The sequence below is a fragment of the Athene noctua genome, chromosome 7, assembly GCF_965140245.1.
Source record: "Athene noctua chromosome 7, bAthNoc1.hap1.1, whole genome shotgun sequence".
Lineage (NCBI taxonomy): Eukaryota > Metazoa > Chordata > Aves > Strigiformes > Strigidae > Athene > Athene noctua.
The window spans coordinates 11,673,868-11,698,702 of record NC_134043.1 but is presented as its reverse complement, the minus strand read 5'-3'; the positions used below and the strand labels follow the sequence as shown (position 1 = coordinate 11,698,702).

Below are 24,835 nucleotides of genomic sequence, written 5' to 3'. Positions count from 1 at the left end.
CTTGGAAACCATGTGTAATAAAGTTTGTTTATGTGCCCACCACCAGGATAAAAGATGGTATTCGCCAACTCTGGTACCCTTATGCTCCCAGCAGAGCAAAACTGCTTAGATCAAAGTTTAAAAGTCTGCTTCTGTGTGGGTGTCTAAGCATTTCACAGTTCCTTATGCTAAAAGTAACAGTGTACTTGCAAAGGCCAGCAAATGCTACTCTTCTTGTTCAGCTTCAGACATGACATTTTCCCCCTCATCATCCCATATAGGTTTCCGTAAAGGTTCAGGGTTAAAACTTTTTTACAGAACATGCATAAGTCTCTTATCAAAATATATCAAGGGAGATTTTTGCTTTGTGTTTGGGGCTTTGTTCTTTTTGCTGCTAGCGACACTTATTCTGGAAACTTCAGGGTCGGGGATTACTTTATTTTTGTCACAGAATGAGGACAGTGTAAATACAAAATGTAAAGTAGAATTTAGAGAAGTGCTTCAACGAGTTGTTTGACTAAATTGAAATAAATGTTGATTTATTGAAAAAAAAAAAAAAAGCATGCCCTTTCTGGATCTTGTTAGTCTTGACTTTTTATTTCCTTTCTTTGCTAAAGCAAAATACGTGCCTCTTGACTTCAGAAATCTGCTCTCCCAGCTGTGAGGCATTACAGGAAGGCTGCTCCAATATTGCTCCCAGCAGATGTGTTGGACTTGCTCTCGCCGTGCTCTGGGCTGGTCCGGAATGTGTGCTGGGCACAAACCCGGGGCCAAAGAATGGGTGAATGAAATCAAGTGTGTAGAAATGCTGCGTCTGGCCTCAAACTCTACTGTGTGGAGCAACTGCTCTTTTTCTGAGCTTTTCCACACCCTTTTATTCAGTAAAAACCTCTTCTAAAAAGTTGTTGCTTTGTTGGGGAGATAAGTGAGGTTCCCTTGAAGGACTCAAGCAGGCCTATAACATACCTATGTCACAGTATTTTAGGATGGGAGATAGCTAGGAGTATCTTACCAGTGGGTTGGTGGATTCACTCTATGGATGTTTGTTCTCTTGTTATTCCTGTCATAAACTCACGACAGTTTATGTGAGGGGTTGGATGGGACTCTGATGCAGGATGAATTTGTCAGGCTGATAAATGTAAAGAAAAAGTCTCAAACCTCCCACCGGAGAAGTTTTAAATACCCATCACAGTTGTTAATTGTTATATAGAAACATGTTTCTGAGCAGGGCACCCAGAGAGGAGGACCACAGATGTCTCGTCTGCTGTTCAAGTTCTTGGTGCCATGGGCTTGAGTTGCACACTTTCCTGAGAGTCTCGTCAGAGGCACAAGGACATGTTCTGCCTTCATGTGCAGTAGCTCCTCAGCTAAATGCTTGTCTGTAGGAAACGAGACCCTGCCCTCATAGTATTCATCTGAGGACTCATCTTCCTCTTTTCCCTGCACCCTCCCTGTAGTCACCTCTGATAATAGGTTTAGGTCCATATGAAGCAGCTGATACAATAGCAGTGACTTCTGTAGTTGTTCCTCTCACTAGACACTCTTGGACAGTTACAAAGTCACATTTTATTTCAGCAGTCTCTCTCTCTGCTTTCCCCTTGTGCTGTTTCTCTCCCTGGAGACTCAGCTCACTCATTTAGCACGCTCTCAGGATTTCAATAACTTTTCTTGCAAGGTCTCTTGAGACCGCGCGCCTCTGTGCTCTTTCTCTAGGCTTTTAGTTTTATCTCAGTATTTGAAACTTTCCCAGAACTGCAGTGACTTTTCTCTGACCTCCAGGAACTGGAGCTCTCGAGCCCTGACACTCTGACTGGCACAACCAAGACCTGGAGACTACTTTGGGATGTCAGCTTTCCCAGCGCATGCTGGATGAAAGCTGCATCTGAGCAACACCAGCTAAAAATAAAAACTATTCAACTGAAGCTAATGGCGGGTTGCCACAAGTTATTGCTCATTAAAGTGAATTGTCAGATGCTTAACTTCAGCTAATCATTTCCTGCTGTGAGATCGGCCTGGTATGAAACTTACTCAAATGTGGGAAGGGGATTCACAATAACTAAATTTAGCTAAGGGTGTAATTTCCTCGGACTCCCTCTGTAGTTAATGGAAAGAGAGAGGCTCCTACAGGCAGTGATTCCCGCTCTGCATCACCCACCCTTGGGCAGAAGTGTGCATAGCTCCTTGACTGCCGAGAGCATGAGGTGAGCTGCTGCCTGCCACTAAAATGAGCTGCTCTGAGTGATAGTGTTTGCCCATCCCAGCTAGCTGAGTGCTTGTTTTCCTCAGATTAGGTTTCTACCTGGAAGTAATGATCAGGATGTTGGATATTAAAGGTAGAGATAGGTGACCATTTCCCAAAAGCAAAACCCATATGCAGAGCCCCCCCGGATCATCCCCTGCTTTGCAGTGTAGCTAAAGGCAACTCTGCCGATCATCCTTATCTCAAGGAGGCTCTTCTTTCCCATTTCCAAGAAATATCAGCTATCCAATAAAGAAACAGTGCATTCCGAATACTGTGTGATTCATTTAAATTTTAGTCCTTTTTTTCCTGTTCTTCTTGGAAGTTAGTCTTGTTTGCATGTTTGGCAGTGAAAAAGAAAGTCAAGATTTGAGTTTTTATATTACAGCAATTGGAAAGTTTGTCAAGCATGTCTGCTTTTAGTGTAGGCTACTTTCTCCATTGAACTAGAAACTTTTGCATGAAATATTTAACTCCATACCACTCTTCTTGAGTTGGGACAGAAGTAATTTCATCCATGTAAATGGAATTGTGAGATTCCTGCCAGATTGATTTGTGCCTTTTGATGTTATTTCCAGCTTGAAGCTTCAAGTGATACTCCAAGACACAAACAGAAAATTCAGTTGAACCTTCTCAATTCAGCTCATTTCCAGGAGATTATAAAGTTAGGGAGAACATTTGAACCTTGGAGCAAAATTTGCATTTTAGTTTCAGTGACATAGTTTAAACATGTCTTTACCCTCTGGTGTGAAATTGGGTCCTTTGTGGTCTCATCTCATTTTTCCCTCAAGCCAAAGCACGGAGCACGTCTGTGGTTGGACACGTGTAGAGTGGCGGAGCAGAGCTGGGAGTGGATGGGGATCTGTGGAGGACTCCAGGTGATTTTTGCAATTCCATTCCAAAAGTTTAACATACTTCTAATCTAAAGGGTTTTTCAAGCCAGTTGTCCCCTCTCTTTGTCTGACATGGACGCTGAAAATTTCCTTGTGTTCACTTACTTTCTTTGCTGGAACCTTTTTGGAGGCAGTGCCTGAGGAGCTGGTTTCTCTGTTGACATTAAAAGTGGTCAGATTCATTATTTACATTGTTGTGAACTAGGGGAATAGCTGTAAAGTGACTTTGTACTATTCAAATGTTGTTACCTCCCAAATTTTTGCAAATCCATGCCAGGTTTTACAGGCAGAATAGGCTCTAACACTAAAACTGGGATCAGTACTGTCATCTGCTTAAGCCACAAAGTTTTGTAACCCTGACTCGTGCCAATAAAAATGTTTCACTGAGTGTGTTTTGGACATTTAATACAAAAGCTCAGAAGAGACCAAAGAAGCAGTTTTCATACCTCGTTCTGCCATCTGTTCGGTAGAGCCTCAGCCGTTGAAGCCCCTGAGATCTGAGGTGGCTCTCACAGCAGCGTTTCCAAGGGAGAGTATAAAGCCTCAAGAGCTGAGAGCTGTGGACTTGAGCCTACAGCCTGTATGGTGGAGATGCTTGTGGAAAGGGCAGGGGAGGGTGGACTTTGATAGCTGACTCTGTTTAGTGTAAAATACTAACGTAGATTAATAACGTGTGTTTATGTAGAGTCTGTGTTTGTGCATAGGATGGGTCTAGATGACTCCTGCTTTCCAAGATTTTCTGGTACAGAGATTTCCATTCTTCAGGAAATAATAGCTCGAGTAAAGACTGAGTTAGTCTTTCACCCACATCTGATTCAATTCCGTCTTTGTCAGAAACGTTAGTTTACAGGAATCACTAAATATGGAAAATGGGTTCTGTCGAGCACAGCAGAGCTAATTTATCTGCTCATTGGTCAGATTGCCATTATTGGCTTTCATTCATGAGTGGAATTATTTTTGCAAAAAGATTGTTGATTTAAATGCACATGCTAATAGGATTACAGAGTTCCCATTCTGGCTCATCTTCTTTGACTTCTGTGGAAAAATCCTCTTCTTGCAGGCTGTTTTTGTGAAGGGAGAAATGGAGCCACACATAAATCGGAACATTTGCCTCTTCTCACCTAAAGCAAGATTGTGTCCTGCCATAGTCACCTGTATTCACAGCTATATTCTGTATTAACTTCTGGTTATGGAAGCGTATTTGCTTTCTATCATATATCAGCTGTAGTTAGTATGGACCAAAAAGAGAAGCGTGATGTTTTCTTCTGAGTTGCTCTGAGAAGACTTTCCCTTTCTCCGTAGACAGTCCGGTGCTACATGAGCCTGGTCAGACAGACCTCCCCTCCCATGTGTGCTCTGGGGAACAGGGAGGTAAAAATAAAATGCCTTGTATTTATGTTCCAGCAGTAATTCCTACTGACTCAAATGGGAATACAACTGTGCCTCTAAAACGGGTCTATGAGATTTTCATTTTTCCTTTCACCCAAGGTTGCACAGAACTGGAACCTTCCATTTTTCCAGTAAAAGATCTGTGCTTTTATAGATGTCTGTTCATTTGAGCAACAGCAACAAATATTTCATGCCTCCGGCAGTGCAAAAGCTCTGAATGTTAAAGCTCTTCGGTCTGGCTGAGTATCTGTCACAGTCCTATTGCCAGAAGTTTCTTGGAGGTTTGCTTAGGGGCGTTTCGGAAACCATCATTTCTTCTGTCTGAATGAATGGTTTGGCCAGGAAATCAATCTAGCCACACTAGACTGCTGACCTCCCTACACCCATTTTGCTTCACTGAATACCTTTTTTTAGACATGTGTGTCCCAGGACATTGGTGGCAAGATGACTGCTTGCTGCATCTCTGTACCAAGCCCTTACGTTCCTGCAGACCTGCTGCAGTACAAGGGCAGCCACTGCTTTGCTGGTCCTTGCGGGCAGCGGTGGCAGCCTGAATTACCATGCAGTGTGCCGCTGCATCTTTTCCAAAGTGCTGTCTGACTTTCTTAAGCAAACTGTGTTTCCGAACATCTCTACCAATACAGTTTGCAAAGCACATATGTGATAGTGCTTTGCAAGCAGAGCACAGTAACGTGTCCTCCTCTTCTGCTTGATCCACCTGCTGTCTGGATCTCAGGCTAGTATCAAGTGTCATGATTAATGTGTTTGTAGCTGTACGTGCTGTAGAAGCGGTGGAGCTCACACAAGCATGGCTTAGGAGATTGTCTCCAAAGTCTTTCCTGGCAGATTTTTTTGTGTTGTGTGTTTCTGTCTTTCATTTTGTGAGCTCTGCTTTTCCTTGAGCTCCAGTCCTGCCTCTGCAACCATGTTGAGATGACCTGCTTTATGTGCAAAGGAAATCATTCTCAGCAGGCTTGGCAAACAGCAAGTGTGACTTGCTCAGAAATGTGTCCATATTTGCAGTTGCTTTAAAAAAGAAAAGGAAAAAAAGGTTATGAATATTGGATAGTGAATATTTGTCAGTGGTGGGAAGTGGGACGATGAGATGGGAGTGCTTTGTACAAGTTTAGGGTGCTGGGTAGAGCAAACTCATACCACCTCAAGGGGCTCCTATGGTGTCTGGGGAGCAGGGAGATTTATACCAGCCTTTCTCTCCTACCTCCCTGCCTATCCTCCAGCCAGAGGAGACTGCATTACAGTGCAAAGGCAAGATAAGGCCACATTTCTAGTCTTGAGTTATGTGGGCCAGGCTCTGTCTCAGATGCCTTACAGTGGTCAGCCAGGGCACTTCAGACAAGGAGAAAGAAGACTTCATATCTCTCAGGGTTGTATACACCATGGCCCGACTGAAATTTAGTAACCCCTTAGTAAATAGCCTTTTTCATCACCAAAGGCATGACCTTGAGTGTGAAAATCCAGAGCCTCTTTCAAGTGGGATCATTGCACAGGGTAACACATCTGCCTTTGGAAACCTTTGGGTTGGCTTTCATCTTGGCTTGTGGCTCTGGAGGCCTGATGTTCAGTCTGCAGAGGTTTCCTGGCTCTAGGTTAAACTTTGGACAAAATTCCTGCAAGTGGGCAGGGTGGGCTGTGGGCCAGCTCGGGACTTGTGCTGTTTCTGCCCACCTGCTGCCTTACCTAGGATGACGGGGAACAATGACTGACCATCGCTTCCCCGGGACGGCCTTGAGCAAAGTGCTGTGTGTCTGTCCGTGTCCCGGCCATGGCTGCGCTGCCTGGGGAAAGGCAAGGGAGCAGCAAGGCTGGGGCTTAGCCCTGCTCATAAACCCAGGGGAGCTTTCTGGTGGGGAAGGGAGGTCCCTGCCCCTTCCGTCACAAACTTCAGGGTTCCTGGATTTGGCCCTGCCTTGAGCCCACTGGGCTGAAGTAGGATTGTGTGAATCAGTAACAAATCCTTGAGGTGGGTGGGGTTGTCGTAGCTCCATTTAGCCTCCTATCAGCTCCCTTCCATTACAAAAAGTTAAATTGTCAAGGTGCCATCAACTGGAGGTAGGGGTTTGGTCTGTGTTACTTCCAAGCTGTAGTAAAAAAACCCTCTCTACATTAATCAACAGAGATGTTGGAAGGTCAGCTTGTCCTCAGTTCTCCTCAACTCCCCCCTGAGCCCAGTCCCCAGCAAAGGCAGTAAGTCCAGTGAGCCTGTGATACGGCTGCTTGCCGCAAATCATCCCTGACAGCGGCAGCCTCCACACAGTGATCTCTTCCAGTGTTTCTCCTTCCATGACTGAAGTCTGGCTCCTTTTGCACCAGTAATTCCCAAAGTCCATCCTGCTGCAGCAGCAGTGGGAGCGCAGAGGGCACCCTGCTCAGCTCAGCCCCTTGGCGAGGAGCCCTCGAGCTTCCTCCACTGCCTGTGGGGCTTTCGGTGCTGCTGCGGGGACAGAGGGCCGAGGGTGCTTGCAAAATCCAAATCACCATTGCAAAACCTTGAATGTTGCTGACGCAAGGTGCGCTGATAAACTCCCAGGGCCTCACATGGAGCCTGCGAGAGGAGACTATCTAAACCCTATTGAGTGGAAGATAAGCTGGCTACTGACAAGTATTATTTTGCACTAGTTGATTTAGTGCTATTTTGTGTGAATGAAATAACATCAACAGGAGCTGGCTAAACCCAGGCCTTTTTGAGATGACTGCTACTTTACTCCTGTGGAGGAATGTCAGAAAAACCCCAACAGCTCCACCTGGGATCCATCCTCTTCCCAGCCCCTCTCATGCTCACTCCTGTCATCAGAAGAGACATGATTTGGATTTTCTTCTTGTCTTGGAAATGAACTTTGACTTCCTCTAGCTTGTAACAATTTTTTCCATATGTTCAAAAAACCTAACTTTTGACCTCAGGTATGTAATAAATTATTGGTTCAGCTTCTGACTGAGGCTGTCTATGGATATAAAATACTCTAAAACATTGTAACTCTCACGGTCTGCATTGTACAAGCTAGCAGACAAGGCAGGCTGCAGTCTCTGCTTGGTGCATAGCTGGCTGTGAACAGCAGCTCTGCCCAGCGGGGTAGGGGTTCTGCGTGCAGGTAGCAGGAACTGGCTTCTAAAACCATCTGAGTAATGATTCCCTGTGAGAGTAGCAGTCCCTCAGCAGGTGTGCTACCCAGTATCTCAAATGATATTTATTGCTGAACTGAGAATATCTTGATGCACCTGGCTATTTTTATGTGTTGTAACTTATGTTTTAGTTTTCTGCTGGGATGGATAAAAGATTCAGAGACAGTCATCTAAAAATGTTTAATAACATCAGCTGACTGCTTTCTGATGTACAGTCTCAGATATATCTTACAGGAGTGTGACAATTACTGAAATCTGTAAAAAACAAAAAAGTTTACTTAAACTGTGTGAGATAAAACGTCTCAATCCCTGATTGATCCTGGGAAGGGAGTTGCCTTGCCATGGTTTTAGAAAGGTGAAAGTAGGACACATGTTCCTAAAGGGCAATTGAGAAATCTTCGAGCAACTTGTTTGCTTTGGTTTTAAACATTTACTGACATTGGCATATGTCTGGTCTGCTGCTTTTGGGGCCAGTAGGGGAAGTTGCACCCATTTCTAAGGTGCTCGTCTGAACATGTGTATCGATAATTGCGGTTGGATACAGTTCAGCAGAATCTCCTGCTTGGTTATAATGGAAATTTTTTTGGATTTTAAGCCTGCTCTTTATCTCCTTCTTGGGAGTTTCCTTTGCTTTGAACAGTTTGTCATATTTTGTAATTGTTCATTCCAGTTTCTTAGTTCTAGGAAAGGTGTGAAGTCTTCTTACAAATTGCTTTCAGGGGCAAAGGAGATAATTTTATGGTGCTTCAAATAACCTTCAAAAGTTAATAAGTAGTCTAACTAATAGTATTGTCATTGGAGTCTGGAAACAGCTGAGAAACATTTATGGAATTGGAACCCGACAAAATGTCAGTGGCTGTCAGGTCTCCTGTAGTAATCTGCTTTTTGTGCTTACTTTCTTCCTGGCAATTCACAATGAAATCTGTGGGAAGAAGCTGATAAATTCAGCACTTAGCATGAAATCCAGGCTTTCATCAAACACTAGGTAACTTTGCTGTCTGTTATCTTTCATAAGGACAGACAGTGTGGTAGGAAATCAGAGGAGTGTGTAAGATTGTGAAAAACGCCTGTTGCAGGGCATATTCCTCTCTCTGGTGTGCATTAAAGTTTACACAGTGGCCATAGGTCACGAAAACTTTCACTGAGGCAGCTTGTATTTTCATGCTTAGGACTGCCAAGTGTGTGATGTGCATTAGGAAATAGGGGAGGTGCTGGTATGATCTCTCACCTCCATTGTTTTCTTTCAGATGCATATTCAGTCTCTTCCAATGACAACGGGGGCAAGTCTGATTCAGTGGCCAACTTACAACCTCAGCCATCCCTCAACTCCATCCAGAGCTCTCCTGGCCCCAAGCGCTCAACCAACACCCTGAAGAAATGGTTGACTAGTCCGGTACGCAGGCTGAACAGCGGAAAGACAGAGAGCAACATCAAGAAACAAAAGAAGGTGCGAGATGGCAGGAAGAGCTTTGACCTCGGTTCACCAAAAACTGGAGATGAAACCACTCCTCAAGGAGACAGCGCAGATGAGGTGTGTGTTGGTGTTTGTTGCCCAAAAGATCATATCTCTCTGATAGTCTCTTCTGTGGTATGTGCTTCACACATGAGTAAACACATTTCCCTTAGGGTCTAGAGGGAACAGAGAATCATGTATAAAATTGCATTGATTGAAGCTGTGTTCCAAACAGCATTGTTATCCAAAGAGCAGTGGAATATATAGGGAATAGAATGTCAAAGCTTGCATATGTTATTGTCCTTTGACTAGATTTGTGTTTTAATAGCCTATTAGAAAGCTGCCAAGCATAGAAATGAAGTTATTCTTGAGCAGCTGTTATCACTTTTTGCTGAGGTTCATATCACCTTTATTATACCATGGCAGTGTAATTCTTTATTGAAAGAAAACACTCAGAGAAATAGTCATGTTTCCATTAAATCTGCTATGTGTTTGTAGCTGAAGTTTCTCTGCAGGCATGTTCTTTGCCAGAATAGCTCTTTCCTGATAAAGCAAATAAGGAATTACAAGCCAAAAATGGAGAAGATACTAACTGAACTGAATGTACATTTTAAAAACTGTACATTGAGCTGCTCTCATTTAAATTAAAAAATACTTTTCCATCAGCACACAGACAGCTGTAAATGCCTTAGCTGCTTGGGTGGCCTATAAACTGTATTTCTGTAACTCTTAGAATGCACCAGAATTACCCAGCAAAATCTTACATCTTTATTACATCTCTTCCATGATGTTTAGCATTACCTGCAATCCTCTCCACCCAACACAATATTGAGCCAGTATTAATATTAACAGACTCAAAGCCTGGTGGTAGGGCTCAGGTATCTAAAAAGATAAAAGAAAGCTGTCCCTGCTTCTAATCATACTTAACTTTTCTTCAGAAGAGCAAGAAGGGTTGGGGAGAGGATGAACCAGATGAAGAGTCTCACACACCTCTTCCTCCTCCTATGAAGATTTTTGACAATGATCCAACCCAAGATGAGATGGTAAGGCCTCCTCTACTATAATAATTTGCTCTTGAAGTGCATTTCTCACATTGTTGTCTCACAGTGGTTTCATAGTTGTCTTCTACTATCCAGGGCCTAGACTTGTCATTATAAGAAACTTGTACGTGCAAAACATAATCTAATACCTTTCACCAACTGGATTTATGAATGGTGCTGGATAAGCAATTTAGCACTGGCTTCCTGTTTCATGACAGGTTGATCATGTGTTTGTGTTGTGTGCAGTCAGAAATTCCACTCAGGCTGATAATGCATGTTCTCCACATCTGTTTTAAAAGTGCCATTGGTGTCTGGCAGTATCATCATAAATGCTGTTTGGTGGCAGCCTGGGCCCAAAGAGTAGGACAGATACTGGAGTCTGCTTGAGTCCAGAAATACCACCTTTACCAAGAGTTAGATAGCTTGGGCTCTCCACTCAGGCTTTGTGTGTGACTGGGATCCAGGAGTGTTGTCAGTCTGTGCCCCACCAGCCATTCTCCATTTTTAAGTGCTTTAAAACTTGCAGATGAAAAAGCCTACCCAGTGCTATCACTTGGCATTTCTGGGGTATGTGGCTGATCATTACTGAATAGTCCATCAACTCCAGTTGTCTCAGAAGCCCTCAAGGTATCTGAGGTCCCTCTGAGGAAGGTAGGAAAGGCTTTGGTCTGCCTATCTTTGTGTACCATGCTGGTGGTGGGTAGTTCTTTGATGTTAGCTAGGGTTTCTTGAATGTTAAGTCAGAATTTGCTGTGGTAGGTGATGCGGTGATTTGCAGAGTCCATTAGTGGCTCTCCTGGACTTGGTGTGAGAATATGGCTATGACAGTGGTTTGTGTTCACAGTCAGTGCAGGTCCTGTCTGCACATGTCCTCCCCCACCCTTTCCTGGTGCTGTCCTCTCCTTTGTAAAAATCCATCCTCCTGTTTAGCTGTTTCCTGCTTTCCTGCTGGCATCTGTTTTTAGCACTGCCACTTCTCTGTCTCTATCCTCTGATTGTAATTACTGCATGCAACGAAGCAAGGATAGGAGAGATTAATAAATTGTTGGAAAAATACAACCAAGAACGTTCTTGGGGAAGGTTCAGGCAGGAGTTTGGAAACACAGAGAAAGAAGGGCGCAAATATTTCTGGGACTCAAGGAGCAGAATGATGGAGGAAAGGATTTAGGGGCTTGCTGCTAATCTTGTCAGAACTGTTACGACATTGTGGTGGCAGCAAGACCAGAAGGAAGCAGCTGGAGTCGTGGACTCTTGCCCCTCCGAGTGCTGCATGTGCTGCTGGCTGGCTGGCAAGGGGCAGAGGCAAAGGTCGGCAAAGCAGAGCTGTGGTGGATCCATGCCCAGCACAATGGCAATTGCTCCTGGGTCGTTCCCCGTGTGTTTAGCTAAATGTTTTGGGGTTAGTTTGCTTTTTGTTTTGGGGGGGGTTGGTTTGTTTTTTGAAGAAAACCAAAACTGCTTTAGCTCAGGTCACTATCATGCCATGTGATTTTAGTATTTCTTAAATACTTTCCTGACAGCACCAATATTGTAGAACTAAACTGTTTTCTGCTCCAGATGTCTGAGCTTTATAGAGCGTTTTGGCATTCCGTTTCTTCACCCACTCCTAAAAGAGAAGATTAAATAGAGCAAGATGCATCAGAAATTCTTTTTGTCTCTCTTTGTCTTCCCCTGCTCACTTCTTGTCATGGGGGAAAAAAACTTGAGTGCACAAACATGGCTCCTGAATTCCCTGGCACAGGAGCACCATGTTATCAATGTTTGAGCCATGCTGGAGCTAAAAGCTCTTTAATGGTGTTAATTTGGGCACAGCTCAAAATGCTCATGTCTTACTGCTTACAGGCACGGGCTTAGGTTGGACCCGCAGCAGCACGGGGAAGTAGCAGTGGTAGGTGGGAGATGTCTGTATAGTGCAGAGGGTGGCACCTTACCCTGAGCCCATCTGCAAGTCAGCAGTAATCATGCCTTGCTGCTTCTGGAGGCTCTTGTAAAGACAAAATGCAAGATCTCTTCATATTAGTAATTCATAATTTACTTTCTGGGAAATAGAGACACCATTTTTCGATTTGCCCCACACAAACCAGACTCTCTCATCAATCACAGAACAGTTTTATCTAACCCCGAAAGACTTGTAGGCAGCAAATGTTTCCACACTCCCTTCAAAATCCTGCAGTTATTTACTTTTCAGAGATATTGAGCAATTTCAGTTAAAGAAGTGAGAGCAACAGCTGTTTAGTGCCTCCAAACATTGGACTCTTCCTGCTAGAATGGTTATGTTTAGCGGTTATCCTCTGTGTACTTGTCCCATATATCTTCAAAGTCCCTATTTTCAGTCTTTTTTTTTTTTTTTTTCCTAGACATGTCTGCATTGCAGGTGAAACAGGCTGTCTGAGTTTTTACATTTGTATGAGATTCCTACATTACCAGCCTAATTCCTCAATTACCAGCCTGATTACCTGTAGTTTTTGTTGTTGTTGTAATTAGAACTGTTGATTAGATGTATTATTTGCAAAAGACAAGGTGATGAGTGGCAGTCTGTTCACGCTTCTGCTCTGTCACAAGGCTTCTGTTTGGGATTGGTCTCCTTTGCCTTTTTTTTCTCCTCCTGGGGCTATGTCACTCAACATGAGTAACCTCCCCAAAGGGCCTCATAAAGAGGTGGCCAGATGCCTAATTCCTGCCATCACATTTCCATGTCTCGCTCCCACCAGCACTATTTAATCTCAAATATGTGTTCATTGGCACCTGCACAGTGACTTCGCTGAAATAGCTACTCTCCAGAAGACCTTTATTAAGCAGCTGAGAGATGAATAAGCTTTTTAATAATTTTAATGCAGAATTTATAAAAATTTAGCTCTGCTTTAGTCCGTGTCAGCCTGCCAAAAGCAAGTTATCAAAAGGCTTATAGTTTTACTCAGTGCTTGTATTTCATTCAGAAGAAATGTACATATAGGTGAGCTAATAAATACCAATGCCCACAGCTATCACATGACTTTTTTTTTCAAAGTGAGGTTTCTTAGGACAAAGACCAAGTGGTGAAGAGGTCCATATAGAACAAAAACCTCAAACTAAAACACAGAGGCCAGTCTTCACAGCACCATGGGGTATCATTGGGTAGCACATTGAAGAGGTCTCGGTATTTCTGGAGATTTGTCACAAACAGCAGCTATTAGCTGTGGCTACCTGAATGTGGAGACATCCAAAGACGTTACATGATGTCAGATACCTAAAATCGAATACCTGAGACCAACAGACTGGCATAGAGAAGAGAGAGACTGAAAATATTCTAATGTCACCAGTGAAAAGTGGGCATCTCCAAAGAGTGTTTCTGCCCTCCTGTGCCAGGTACCTAGAATAGATGAGATATGTAGGCGTGTTTTCTCTCCACTGATTGCAGAGAGGGGAGAGAAAAGATCCACATTTTAGATGGCTGAAACTGCATGAATGAGAGGTGTCATCTGAGTTCATTTGGAGTTGCAGTTGATCTGTGGGGAAGGGAGAAGGAATGATTTGTTCCCCCATGCCTCCCTCCCTTATTGCCTGTAATTCTATGTGTACCTTGTTCTTAACTGCATTTATTAAATATGTATGTGTGGGGGAGGGGGTAATTTCTTACATCTGCAGTAAGAAGATCAATTTTCTGGAGCCTGTAAGACCGTAGATGTCCTCTGAAGGAGGAACCGACAGGGATTAAGAGTATTTAGCCTGATTGCAAATGAACTTCAGTTCTTTGATGCTGTTCCCTGGTTCCCAGCCTTGGAACTGCTGCAGGGAGATGTGCCACCAGAAGTGGATGGCAATTCTGTGCTCGTCTGTTATGGTGACACTCACTCACCTGACCATGCATGTGGTCCTCTAACCCTCCTGCTCCCCTTCCACGTTCATCTCCTGTCTCAGAAGCTGCTTCACCGACCGCTGGTTTCCTACTCCCTTCTCATCCTGCTAACTTGCTTTTCCTTTGCAACCTGGTGTCTTGCAGTCCTCTTCTTTGCTAGCTGCTCGACAGAGCTCCTCTGATGTCCCAACTGCCGCGGATCTTGTCAGTGCAATAGAAAAGTTGGTCAAAAGTAAGCTGGTAAGTTTAGTGTTGTGAAAACTGTGTACACAGCAGGCCTAATATGACTCTAGAGAAGGTCTTTTTTAGCTCTTGTTTCTCGTTTCCTTGCTTTCCACCTTCATATGCTATGCTTTTATTAACCCTATGTGCTCTACTTCTCAGTAGAGTGTCTGATATTTTTGCTTCCCGTGTGAGATGAAGCCTACATCTCATATTGCCATGTAGGCTCTGCCCTACATTGTCAAAAGGCATTTTTGGAGCAGGCTTTGCAGAGCATGAGCTACTGAACTGTACTCTTTCTGGGGTCTTGTTGGTATTCAGATTTTACAGAGTGGGATGGGTTTTTTTTGTTTTAAAGCTTGTTCTGAGGCACAGGAGTTTTACTACCCAAGATGTGAACTTTGTTTGGTATTTGTCTTCCCTGAAAAGACCCTCTAAAGAGTAGAATTGCTTGAAGTATCACAGCTGTGTTTTAATTTTAAAAAGATTCATGTGTCGCTTTTAATCTGCCTTGTCGACTCTTTCTGACAGGGAGTGGAATAAGCAATAAAAATGCTCTGGGTTTAATTTGTTCAAAAATTTCAGTATTGTGCACTCTCCCTGTCTGGTCCCATGTCTGTTGGACAAGGAGTAATCCTGTTTCATATCTTGGCTTCTCTTAACTTTTTCCTGAAAGAGTTCAAAATGTTAATATTAAAAGCTGAAACCTTTTTCTACATGTCCCAGAACCTCTAAAATTAGTAACTTAATTAACAAGTGGGTTATAATGAGCCTACAAAGGTTCATTTCCTTACGTATACTGGAAGGATGAAGAGAGTAAAAACAAACAGAAAAACCCACGGTGATCATCAAATTACTGTAGCTCTGTGCAAGCAGCTTTATCTAGCGAATCATTTCAGAGGGTTTTGGTATTTTCTCAGTTTGAGATGTTGGTACATGAAGATAGTCAGCATTCAAGGGGTTCCTGATAAGGAGTAAGTGGGAAGGAACTCTTTGTGACATGGGAAAACGAGAGGGACATTCCCAGAAAATTTACTCAAAGTAGTTTTATTCTATTGAGGGACTAACAAATTGAAAAGCATTTCATTAATCCAGTTAGATGTATTTTCAGAGGGTATTTTGTTTTCTCTCATCCGCATGCAGGCCATTAGGTCAATTGCAATTGCTTTCCAAGGATTTGGGGAAACTTTAATTATTGTGGAATGTTACTCTGTATCCATCTATTTCTGTTTCATTTTGTGTTTTACTTCACTACCAAAAATCCTCATTCAGTCTTTGGCAGAAAAACACTGACCATGTGTAGTTTAACATTTTCTTCTGATTGAGACACCAGGATATTTTCAGGTTGTTTTGAAATAATTTGGAAGAGTTTTCTCCTCCTGGGGCTATTGGAACATCTTTTCCCACCTTCTAGCAAAAGGAAGTTTTCTCTGTTTTAATGCTTTTTTTTGTGGAGGTCTTATGTCAACTTAAAACTAGTTTGGTTGTGTTTCACGAAGTCCTGCAGAAAAGTATTGCAGAATACTCTGCTTGGTTTTAGACTGCAGTGTTGATTGCAGAACTGACTTGAAACAGAAAATAACACTGATGCTGGAATTCAAGGATGATGTTTATTCTATCGTTCTTTGGGGTTTGTTTAGACCCTTGAAGGAGGATCTTACCGAGGAAGCTTAAAAGATGCCACTGGCTGCTTAAATGAAGGAATGATGCCTTCAACTCCCCCGCGAAACCTTGAAGAGGAACAAAAAGCCAAAGCAATGAGAGGCAGGATGTAAGTTATCTTGATGGTTCTTCTTTCTGAAATACGAACCCAAGGAGGACACATAGCTGCACTGAAAGAATACTTTGTTGTCAGTGAATGAGCATGGAACTGGCGGTAAAACTGTGTTCTGCTTGCTTCTCTTTTTTTCTTAACCTGTAAAAATACTTTATCAAAGCACTTGCACACCCCAGAAGTTCATCATTGCTCTTTAAAATGTACAGCTTTTACCCCAGATAGCAAATACTTGTTGCCGTAAAAGCCTCTGAACAGCCAGACGAGTATTACTGAGGTGTTTGCCTTGGTAATTACTATGTTGCTAGAGGTGAAGTCAGCTCTCAAAGGGGAATATGTGGTTGACCTAGTTATCTACCTTCAAGGCAAATAACAGAGGATCCCACTAGGATTTTTTGAATGAGAGAATATTTTTTTGTCTCAGTTATTAGCAAAGGAAGGGGCAGAATTCAGATGCATTTTTGGTGAAAACATACCACTGAGGAGTTTGGCAAAAGTTGCATTTAGGAAACTCTCATGTTCATGGTAATGGAAGACAAAAGAAATGGTGACAGCTCATGAAGTTGATTTTTTAAATTATCTGTACATTCCCTTAAATGTAACAAAAAGTAACACTTGTGCCTTCAAAGCTTATCATGATTAAAGCATTTCTTAAATGAATAGTTCAGCTGAAAGGCACAGGGAATTGGAGAAACAGAATGAAGAGTTATATGAAAGAAAGCTGAGGTAGCTGTTTTCTTTATACTGCCTCTTACACTAACAGCAGTAACTGCAGTGATCTAATCAAATAGTAGGTTGAGGGGAAAAGTAATGGTCTGTACGGGTCTCATTGGAGTGTGGTAAGGTGAGAGGTGGAAGAAGAGCATCCCATTTGGGAAGGATGCCAAGCAGGGAAAGAAACCAAGTCAGGGGAGAACAAGGAGGTAGTTAAGAGTAGAAGAGGAAATAGGAGCAAAGTGTCACAGGTCTGTGAAAGCCATCATTTGCTCCTACAGTTTATTATAGGAAGCCAGAGAAGCAATAGAGTGAGGGACATGACATTCCTGGATGTGTTTCTGAATGGGAGAAGTTTTCTACTAGGCAGCCGTCAACCTTCCCGCAGGGAACATCTCTGCCCGCGCCTGTCTCCTAAAAGCTCCTCAATATTGCAGGTTCTTGGGTTTCTCTGGTAGCAATTCATTCATTAGATAACTGGCAACTAACTGCAGGTTGCAGTTTTAGTGCAGAGTCCTTTGCCACTGTAAGCATAGATACAGTAACGCTTTCTCGTATGCGACACTTCTGGCAGGGGGACTGGCAGTGTGTTATGTGTAATTAATGGCAGCCTCCATCCAGATTTTCTAAATGCCAGGATGTTTAGGAGCACCTGCTAGTGGCTTTCAGCACAGGACATCTCTCTCCTCTCCAGCTCCTTTGCCTCTGTATTCTTCATCTGTGCAGCTCACGGAGTTTAATTCCATAGCTGTATGAGGTAGCTGAGCTCCCAGCTTGAGCTGGGATGCCCCATTCCCCACAAAACAGCAGCTGAATCCTTGCACAGGCATGGGCAGTAATTTCCTGTGTCACTGGCAGCACATGCATGCCAGCAGTTAGCCCTGGTGTTAGAAAATCCCTATTCCATCAGGTTTGATTGCTGCATTTCTTTGAGCAATAAGGCAATAGTCTCATTGAGTAGCATTCTTCAGTATAGATTGAATATCGTTACCAACATATCCGGGTATTCAGACTTATCCAGAAGCAAGGAGGCTCTGTCCTTGTTCCAGTTCATGCCATTTTAAATACAGCTGTATAGTCAATACCTGCTGGTGACCATGGCAGGCACTTCCCAAGCAACTGCCTGCCCTTGCTCTTGAAAACGTGAATTTTTGTCAGCATGCATCTTAGAAACCTTAACTCTGGGAGTACCTCTAAGGTCCTGTGTCACATAGGCTTCAGAGAACTAATAGAGGTGGTCAAGGTTGATTTTTCTGCTCGCTAGGAGTAGGGGAGCTGGGGGAACACTGGTGCTGAGTGTAAGGAAAGTGGTGGAGGTGCAGGCCCTGGTTCCTAATAGAGGTGTAAACTTGCAGGTTTAGTCTGTTCACCTAATAGATACCCGGTTGCTGCACTGATTTTTAATTCACACCCACCTGTTCGCATGTCCTGCAGCATTACATACTACAGGTACCTGCTGCTTCATTTTTAGAGCAGGATTTGGCCAGACAGATCCTTGCAGTAACTCAAACCAAAGGAGAGGCAGTGGGCAGGTGGGAGAGGTTCTCCCCATTCCCTCAGCAGCAGCTCTCTGTGTTCGTGGGGAGCAATGCAGTGAGAGGTGGCGTGAGCCAAAAAGTAACCTCCCAGCATGCCTGCCCGGGCAGAGGAGACGTGGCAAGCCTTTCACAAGGGCACAGTAGGTCAGCCAGCGAGAGGGGACTGTACAGCAGACTCTTGTTCAGGACACACGCTGCTGCTTTGTAAGAGAGCAGCCTTTTGCCCTGCGCATGTTTACTACCCAGGCACACAACTTGGCAGGGCGCTTCGGAGAGCACAAGCATCTGGCATCGCTGCTGCTAGCCCTGCCTTCTGCCAAGGGGGCTGGATTTCACTCTCAGATGAACAAGAAGCTGTTTGACCTCTTCCTGCCACGTGTCTTAAGTCTCTCCTCCGCTCTGTCTGAGCAAGGGACATGTTGCGAGCGCAGTGGGAGCAGGATTTATTTTCTCAGTAACCTCTCATAACTGAGTCTCTCCTTGCAATGCCAGTCTACTTTTTTTTTCTCCTCTCTAGATATTTTCAAACAAGCTTTTATCTTAGCACTGTTTGCCCTTAGCCCTATCATTTCAAGCAGGTCAGTCTGCTGATTGATGTGAACAGAGTGATATTAGGCATGAAAGCACTCCTCTATCTTGTTAGCCTTGTTACAGCCATAGTGAACTTGAGCACAGATGGAGTTTATTTGTCATGCGCCAAATCTATGTATTGGCGTAATGGAGAGGCAAACTGTCTGCAGCAAGCTGTAACTTTTTGAAATTGTCCTTGAAAGAACGTTATGTGATTGGTCAGCTTGCTGTTGTTTGCATGCATGCATGCATGCATCAGGTTTTCATTAGGTGACTTTTCTACACAGGATTGTTAGCTCTGAAATCAGTGTGAAGCATTTGACACCCATACATAGATTACCTAGTCTGAAAGATTAAGCTTTTGGTTATGACAGAAGACAGGATTTGTTTTCCAAGTGTTTGAAACTTCCAAATTAATTGCTGAATCTTGGGCAAATCCAGAAGGACTGGAGCAAGAAATCCTCTCCTCCTTGCTGCAGAATGGATCAGGACACATCTCCATCGCTATCAGGGAGCTGCATGGGGGATGGAGGAGCGGGGAGCAGGAAGGGAAGGTTAAAAGTACAGACAGCTGGTTTTCTGCTATCTTGCACCATCCTGGGAAGTGGGGGTAAAGAGGGATAGGAAGAATAGTGGTTAAGAGTGGTTAAGGAAGATAGTGGTTAAGAGAATTGAGACTACCCGAACCTGAAATGTGACATTTTTGTCATTTACATTCCACTGAGCTATAAGTGAGTGAAGAGTGAGTTGTGTTAACTGACCTGGATGATGGCGGGGTTTTATGGAGAGGAAATATGTGGTAAGAGGAGCAAACAGTAACATCAAGGAATATGGTCAAATATGTGTGTGTTCTGTTTTAATTTAGGTTTGTCTTAAATGAACTGGTACAGACTGAAAAAGACTACGTCAAAGACTTGGGAACTGTTGTGGAGGTGAGCTGAAGCAAACCCTGCTATGCAAAACGTTTTCCCACTAAAAAGCACCATGCTGACAAGTGACAACAATAAAAATGCAGCATGAGAAACAAACTGCTTTATTTTGCACTCTGCTTCCATGGTCCCCTTCTCATGTTGACAGAAACAAGAAATGCCTTTGGAAACTATCTTTGTTTCCATCTAATGAATGTTGTATTCTAGGTTTCAACTCCAGTGTGCAAAGGTTTTTCTTGGCTACCCTGCTTGTGACAAACTCTTCCTGCTCTAATGCAGCCTTGAGAGCAGTGGTAGAGAATAACTCATGCTCCTACCACTTATTTCATGCTTTCCTTGCTGTCATATTGAGTAATGGTAACACATACTTTACTTGAGTTTGCACCTGGACTAATGTCCTGTGTCTGAGTACCTTTCAGGAAGCTGGGTTTGGAACTGTGCTGAGGTGTATGTATGGCCTGTGGATTATTGTTTTGCAAAAATACACTTGAGATTAAATAGAGTTTGGGTTTTTTTCTGTTTAAAAACAGTCATAGCTTTTTTAAGCTTCAGTTTGTAAAGACCTGGCTGATCCCTAGGGATCACCTGTCAGAGCCAACTCACATGCAGAGTCCAGGTTTTTTTCCCAGCAAGGACTCAGAACTGGAGGCTCGTGATTGAAGTGGGCTTTCGGCAATGCTTTTTGGCATTCGCTTGTCCAAGGAGAATTATCAGCCCACCCTAACAGTGATTTTCAACAGCTTCCAAACTTGAAGACCTTTGTGTTATCTTCTGTTTACATCATGCACCACTGGCAAACCTGACAGAGGGCTGCAGTGCTCCAAAGGCTTATAAAGCAACTCTCAGGAGGTGTGAGAAATCCTATTCATGTGGCTCTTTAAATTTACTTCTTGGCTTTGTGCTCCCACAAGGCTCATGGTGGTAAATGGAAGAACTCAGTACAGAGTGTGGCTTCTTCCTCTTACCAGAGAAGCCAAGAGCTTGATAAACTACATTTGTTATACTTTTATCTTCTAATTGCACTTGTCACTTCAATGACATCTAATAATGGTTTGTGTAAGCGTTGTAGATATTCAGAATAAATCCTCTGAATTTTCTTCTAAGAAAACTGTGTAATTTAAAGTATCTAGATGGGTTTCTGGTTTTAAATTGTACATATTTTAAGCATTTTCAGTGTAACAAATCCTGACATTTTTGGTTCTTTGAAAAAAAAAAAAAGGCATAATTATTCTCCCCTTTCAGATGAACCTTTTGCTAATCTCTGATCATTAATCCTAAAGGGCTTCATGAAGAGGATAGAAGAAAAAGGAGTTTCTGAAGATATGAAAGGGAAAGACAAGATAGTATTTGGCAATATTCATCAGATCTATGACTGGCACAAAGAGTAAGTTTTTGGTTTAGGTCCTTTATAAGCACTTTTCTAACCACTCATTCATAAAGGATTGGGGTGTATGGTGTCTATGTGTCTAAGCTGCTTTAATTGAACATCAATAGGTCATTCAGTGCTGAACTTCCAAAGAACATTGCCTCACTTTAAATGGTCTCTGTTACTTTGTAAGTGCTGCTTAGTAACTTCAGAAGTCATTGTGAACATGTTCTAATTCATGTGCTTTTAGCCACAGTTTCACGATACACTAGATCCTGATACAGGGCTTTGTCTACCCAATCAAAAATGGCACAACTGCATGAAGCGAAGCGTCGGTCCTACATAAACTCCTTTTTCCCAGTGAAAAAACTTTGATGGGCTATAGGTTTGCACTGCCTGGCTTTATGGGAGGGTCTTTGTCTTGCCATCTCTCACAGATACAGCTTGATGCTGGCTGAAACACTGTGCCAGGAGTGCTGCTCAGTGTGACAGAAATGTTGCATACAAGGGAGTCTTCTCTGTGTCAGTGCTGTTTTGCCAATGGCTCTTGCCATTCCTTGCTGGGGAATGGTCCATCCACAGCTCCTGAGCTACTTCTCATAAGCAGGCCCAATGTGGCACTAGAGTGGTGCTGCTTGTGCGGTACTAGCAGGAAAGCTACTGAGGCTGCTATAATTGTGTTTCTTGGGTCACAGCTGTAGGCTCAATCCATTCCTATATCTTGTGGTCCTCAGCAACACAAACATCTTTTTGCATCTCACAGGATCAAGAAGACTGACCATACTAGTAGTATTTGGCTAATAGGGTAATAAAATTCAAATATTTTCAAGATACTTCTCACGTAAAAGTTCTGACAATCTTTGGCCTGGTTGATGCTTTTGACTCTGGGTTAGGAACTCTGTTTCATGAAAATCTGCTGAAAACACGTGGCTTATTTCAAACCCTGGTAACTGTATGAACAGCAATATCTTGTTTATGGACTATGGTCATGATTTCAACTCTGGTACTCAGAAATACTCTACAGCTCTTGCTAACTAGAATTTTAGCATGCATGTGCAGGCTTGAGCAGCGGACACTGGTCTGGATCTCCCTTCAGCTCTGGACATTTCCCTCACCCAGGAAACACAGTGTCCTTCCCATCATGTGTCCCACAGGTGCTTATCTCATGGCCTGGGCCTGTCCTTGTCTTCTGACAGATGCCCTTGTGAGCACAGAACAAAAGAAGTCAGGAAAAGCTTCACCATATATTAAGTTGATACCAGCAATGAAGTGTTTTTTACTGGTGCTATTCATTGTTTAAGTGTGATGATAGGAGCTTTCAGTAACATGCAGGGAGGGATTCCCTATTTTTAGCTCCATGCATCTGGGTCAAGAAGTCTATTTACATGCAGATGAATTTAACATTTATAGAGGAGTGAGTTATGAAAGCATCTGTATCTGATGGTAGCAATAGGGACATTTAGTTGGGACAGCTGTCCAATGAACATCTTTTTTTGAGGTTCTGGGATTTCTTGGGACCAGACCATTGCAGGCATGTCCTCTCACCAAATTGGGCTACTGTAGCAAATCCATGGAGGCAGTTGAGACAGAAATCCTACAGTGAAAAAGAGGAGGATTGTGGAAATGGAGATTGTCAGTATTTACCTAGGAGTTAGAAAAACCTACCAGTATTTCTAAATTTTAGCTTAACTGCTTTTACCTCACTTTTAGGCATCCCAGTATATTCTGGGCAAGGGTATTCAAGCTTGAATGAATAACGAGTTGGTATTTATTAATTACTATTTCTGTTATGAATTACCATATATTACTAACAGTAATATACTGAAAAAATAGAAAAAAAAAGAACATACCGAAACTCTACCAGCAAAAACATGTTGACTTGTTTATTAAAAGTGGAAACTTTAGCATCTCTTTCACATTGACCAGTACTCCAAATCTGCTCATGCAACTGAGAGCTTCTGGTAAAGCTTCAGTTGAATTTTCGCAAGCATTTTGGTATATGGAAAAGATTTACTTTGGTAGTTCTCAGTGAAGGAAAGCAACTCTTGCAGTTAGATAGTAATTGACACTTTTAAAAAATCAGGATCACTGTAATAGTAAAGAAGAGCAGATGTTTTGGACAAGACCTCCATATTTCACATCTCTCATCGAATGTTTTAGAAATGCCACTATTAAGGGCTGAAGCCAGGCTTACCTTTTCATTTATTTAATACTATAGCTAAAATTGCACTAATATATCTGAAGGATGACTAGTTTGCTGCTGGGATGACCTAAAGAAGTATTCTGAAATGTTGATATCCTTTCTTTCAGCTTTTTCCTGGCTGAACTGGAAAAATGTCTTCAAGAACCTGACCGTTTAGCACAGCTTTTTATTAAGCATGTAAGTTTTACTTTGTTACCTATCTCTAGTATCGTTGTCACTTAGGGTGTGATGACTCCTTTCCAAAAATATCTGCTTGTGCCAGCTTGATAGTTTTACATGTCTAAACTTAATTTAAACATAAAGTAGCCCTATAGTTATGCATCCTCAGTGAGCATCTGGATTGAACTAAAGCATTAATCATTGCCTTCTTGCAGACCTCTTATTTTGGGGGCAAAAGTGATGCAGCCAAGGTCATCTGCTAAAATATAATTGTGGCAGGTACTTGCCAACTTCTAGGATTGACATATTTGTGTGATATTAGCCAGAGCACAATTCTATAGCAAATTTCAGACCTACCAGTGTGGGAATGACAACTCTAACTGGCTACCCCCATGGAAGCCTCCCCTTGCCTATGGTGCAAAAGTGGAGAACAGCACCAGTAAACCAATATACTTTCCTGCTTCAGCAAACTAAATCTTTGATTAAACCAAAAATAAGGAAGACCAAGCAGAACATCATAGCAACTTTCTGCCAGCTTTTAACAGCAGAACAAAACGGTAGCCAGTATCTCACCGGGCTGCTGTGCCTCTTGCTTTCATAGGAGCGGCGGTTACACATGTATGTGGTGTATTGCCAAAACAAGCCACGATCCGAATATATAGTAGCTGAGTATGAGGCATACTTTGAGGTAAGCATGGCTTATTATACATCACTGCTACTTACAGCTGAGTCCTAGTCAAGCAGACTTTTCTGTAACCTATGGGGTTTGTCTAAAACAAACTCTGTAAGATTTTGATAACTGCAGATGCTGCTAAAGTCTGCTACAGGGAAAAAAAGTTATTTATTTCACATTCTCATGTTGTTAATTTCTAATAAATATTTAATCCAGTACTAACTGTCTGTGGCCTTCAGAGTGCCACAACTGCATTGATTTCTGTCCAAAATAAAGTAAGACTTTAATCTGTAGTCTACAAACAGGGGAGGAGATAAAAGTTGCTGGAGCTGGGTGGTGCCTCTCATAAATTCCCAGTAACTTTGTCTGTTTCAAGGGGACTAGGCACATTTAGATATTAATGTGAAAGAAGCTTGTTTAACAAGGGAAAGATGTTTTGTTTCACCCAAGGGCATGAGACATGCTCTGCAGGACTTGTTTGTGAGCTAATCCCCTCTGCAGTGGCAAGAGTAGTTTCCAGATCTTGCAGTCCTGTTCGGTCAGCTCAAAGGGGGAAGGGATCCTGTGCTTCCCAACGCCTTCCAGCTCGGTCATGACTTTTACCCAATCTTTGCCTAAATAGGATATGCCAGATTTTTAAATCCTCTAACATTCCCTCTTGCAAACAAAAGATTAAGAACGGACCAAATTTCTGTGGAAATAAGTCTCTACTGAGACATTT

The 24,835-nt window shown here is 42.7% G+C and overlaps 1 protein-coding gene across 14 annotated transcripts in view; it reads left to right on the top strand.

The window, feature by feature from the left end:
- Positions 1-24,835, top strand: part of KALRN (kalirin RhoGEF kinase) — a 524,667-nt gene that overhangs the window by 455,264 nt on the left and 44,568 nt on the right. For 11 of the 14 annotated variants that reach the window (XR_012633922.1, XM_074910291.1, XM_074910292.1 and 8 more), the window contains 8 exons: positions 8,886-9,169; positions 10,030-10,134; positions 14,111-14,206; positions 15,829-15,959; positions 19,650-19,716; positions 20,994-21,097; positions 23,390-23,459; positions 24,043-24,129. Coding sequence is in view for 13 of the 14 variants with exons in the window: in XM_074910291.1 (XP_074766392.1) it covers positions 8,886-9,169; positions 10,030-10,134; positions 14,111-14,206; positions 15,829-15,959; positions 19,650-19,716; positions 20,994-21,097; positions 23,390-23,459; positions 24,043-24,129 (944 nt within the window). In the remaining variant the exon portion in view is untranslated. The remainder of the gene's footprint in view (positions 1-8,885; positions 9,170-10,029; positions 10,135-14,110; positions 14,207-15,828; positions 15,960-19,649; positions 19,717-20,993; positions 21,098-23,389; positions 23,460-24,042; positions 24,130-24,835) is intronic. The other 3 variants (XM_074910290.1, XM_074910294.1, XM_074910293.1) reach the window with 3 other exon arrangements.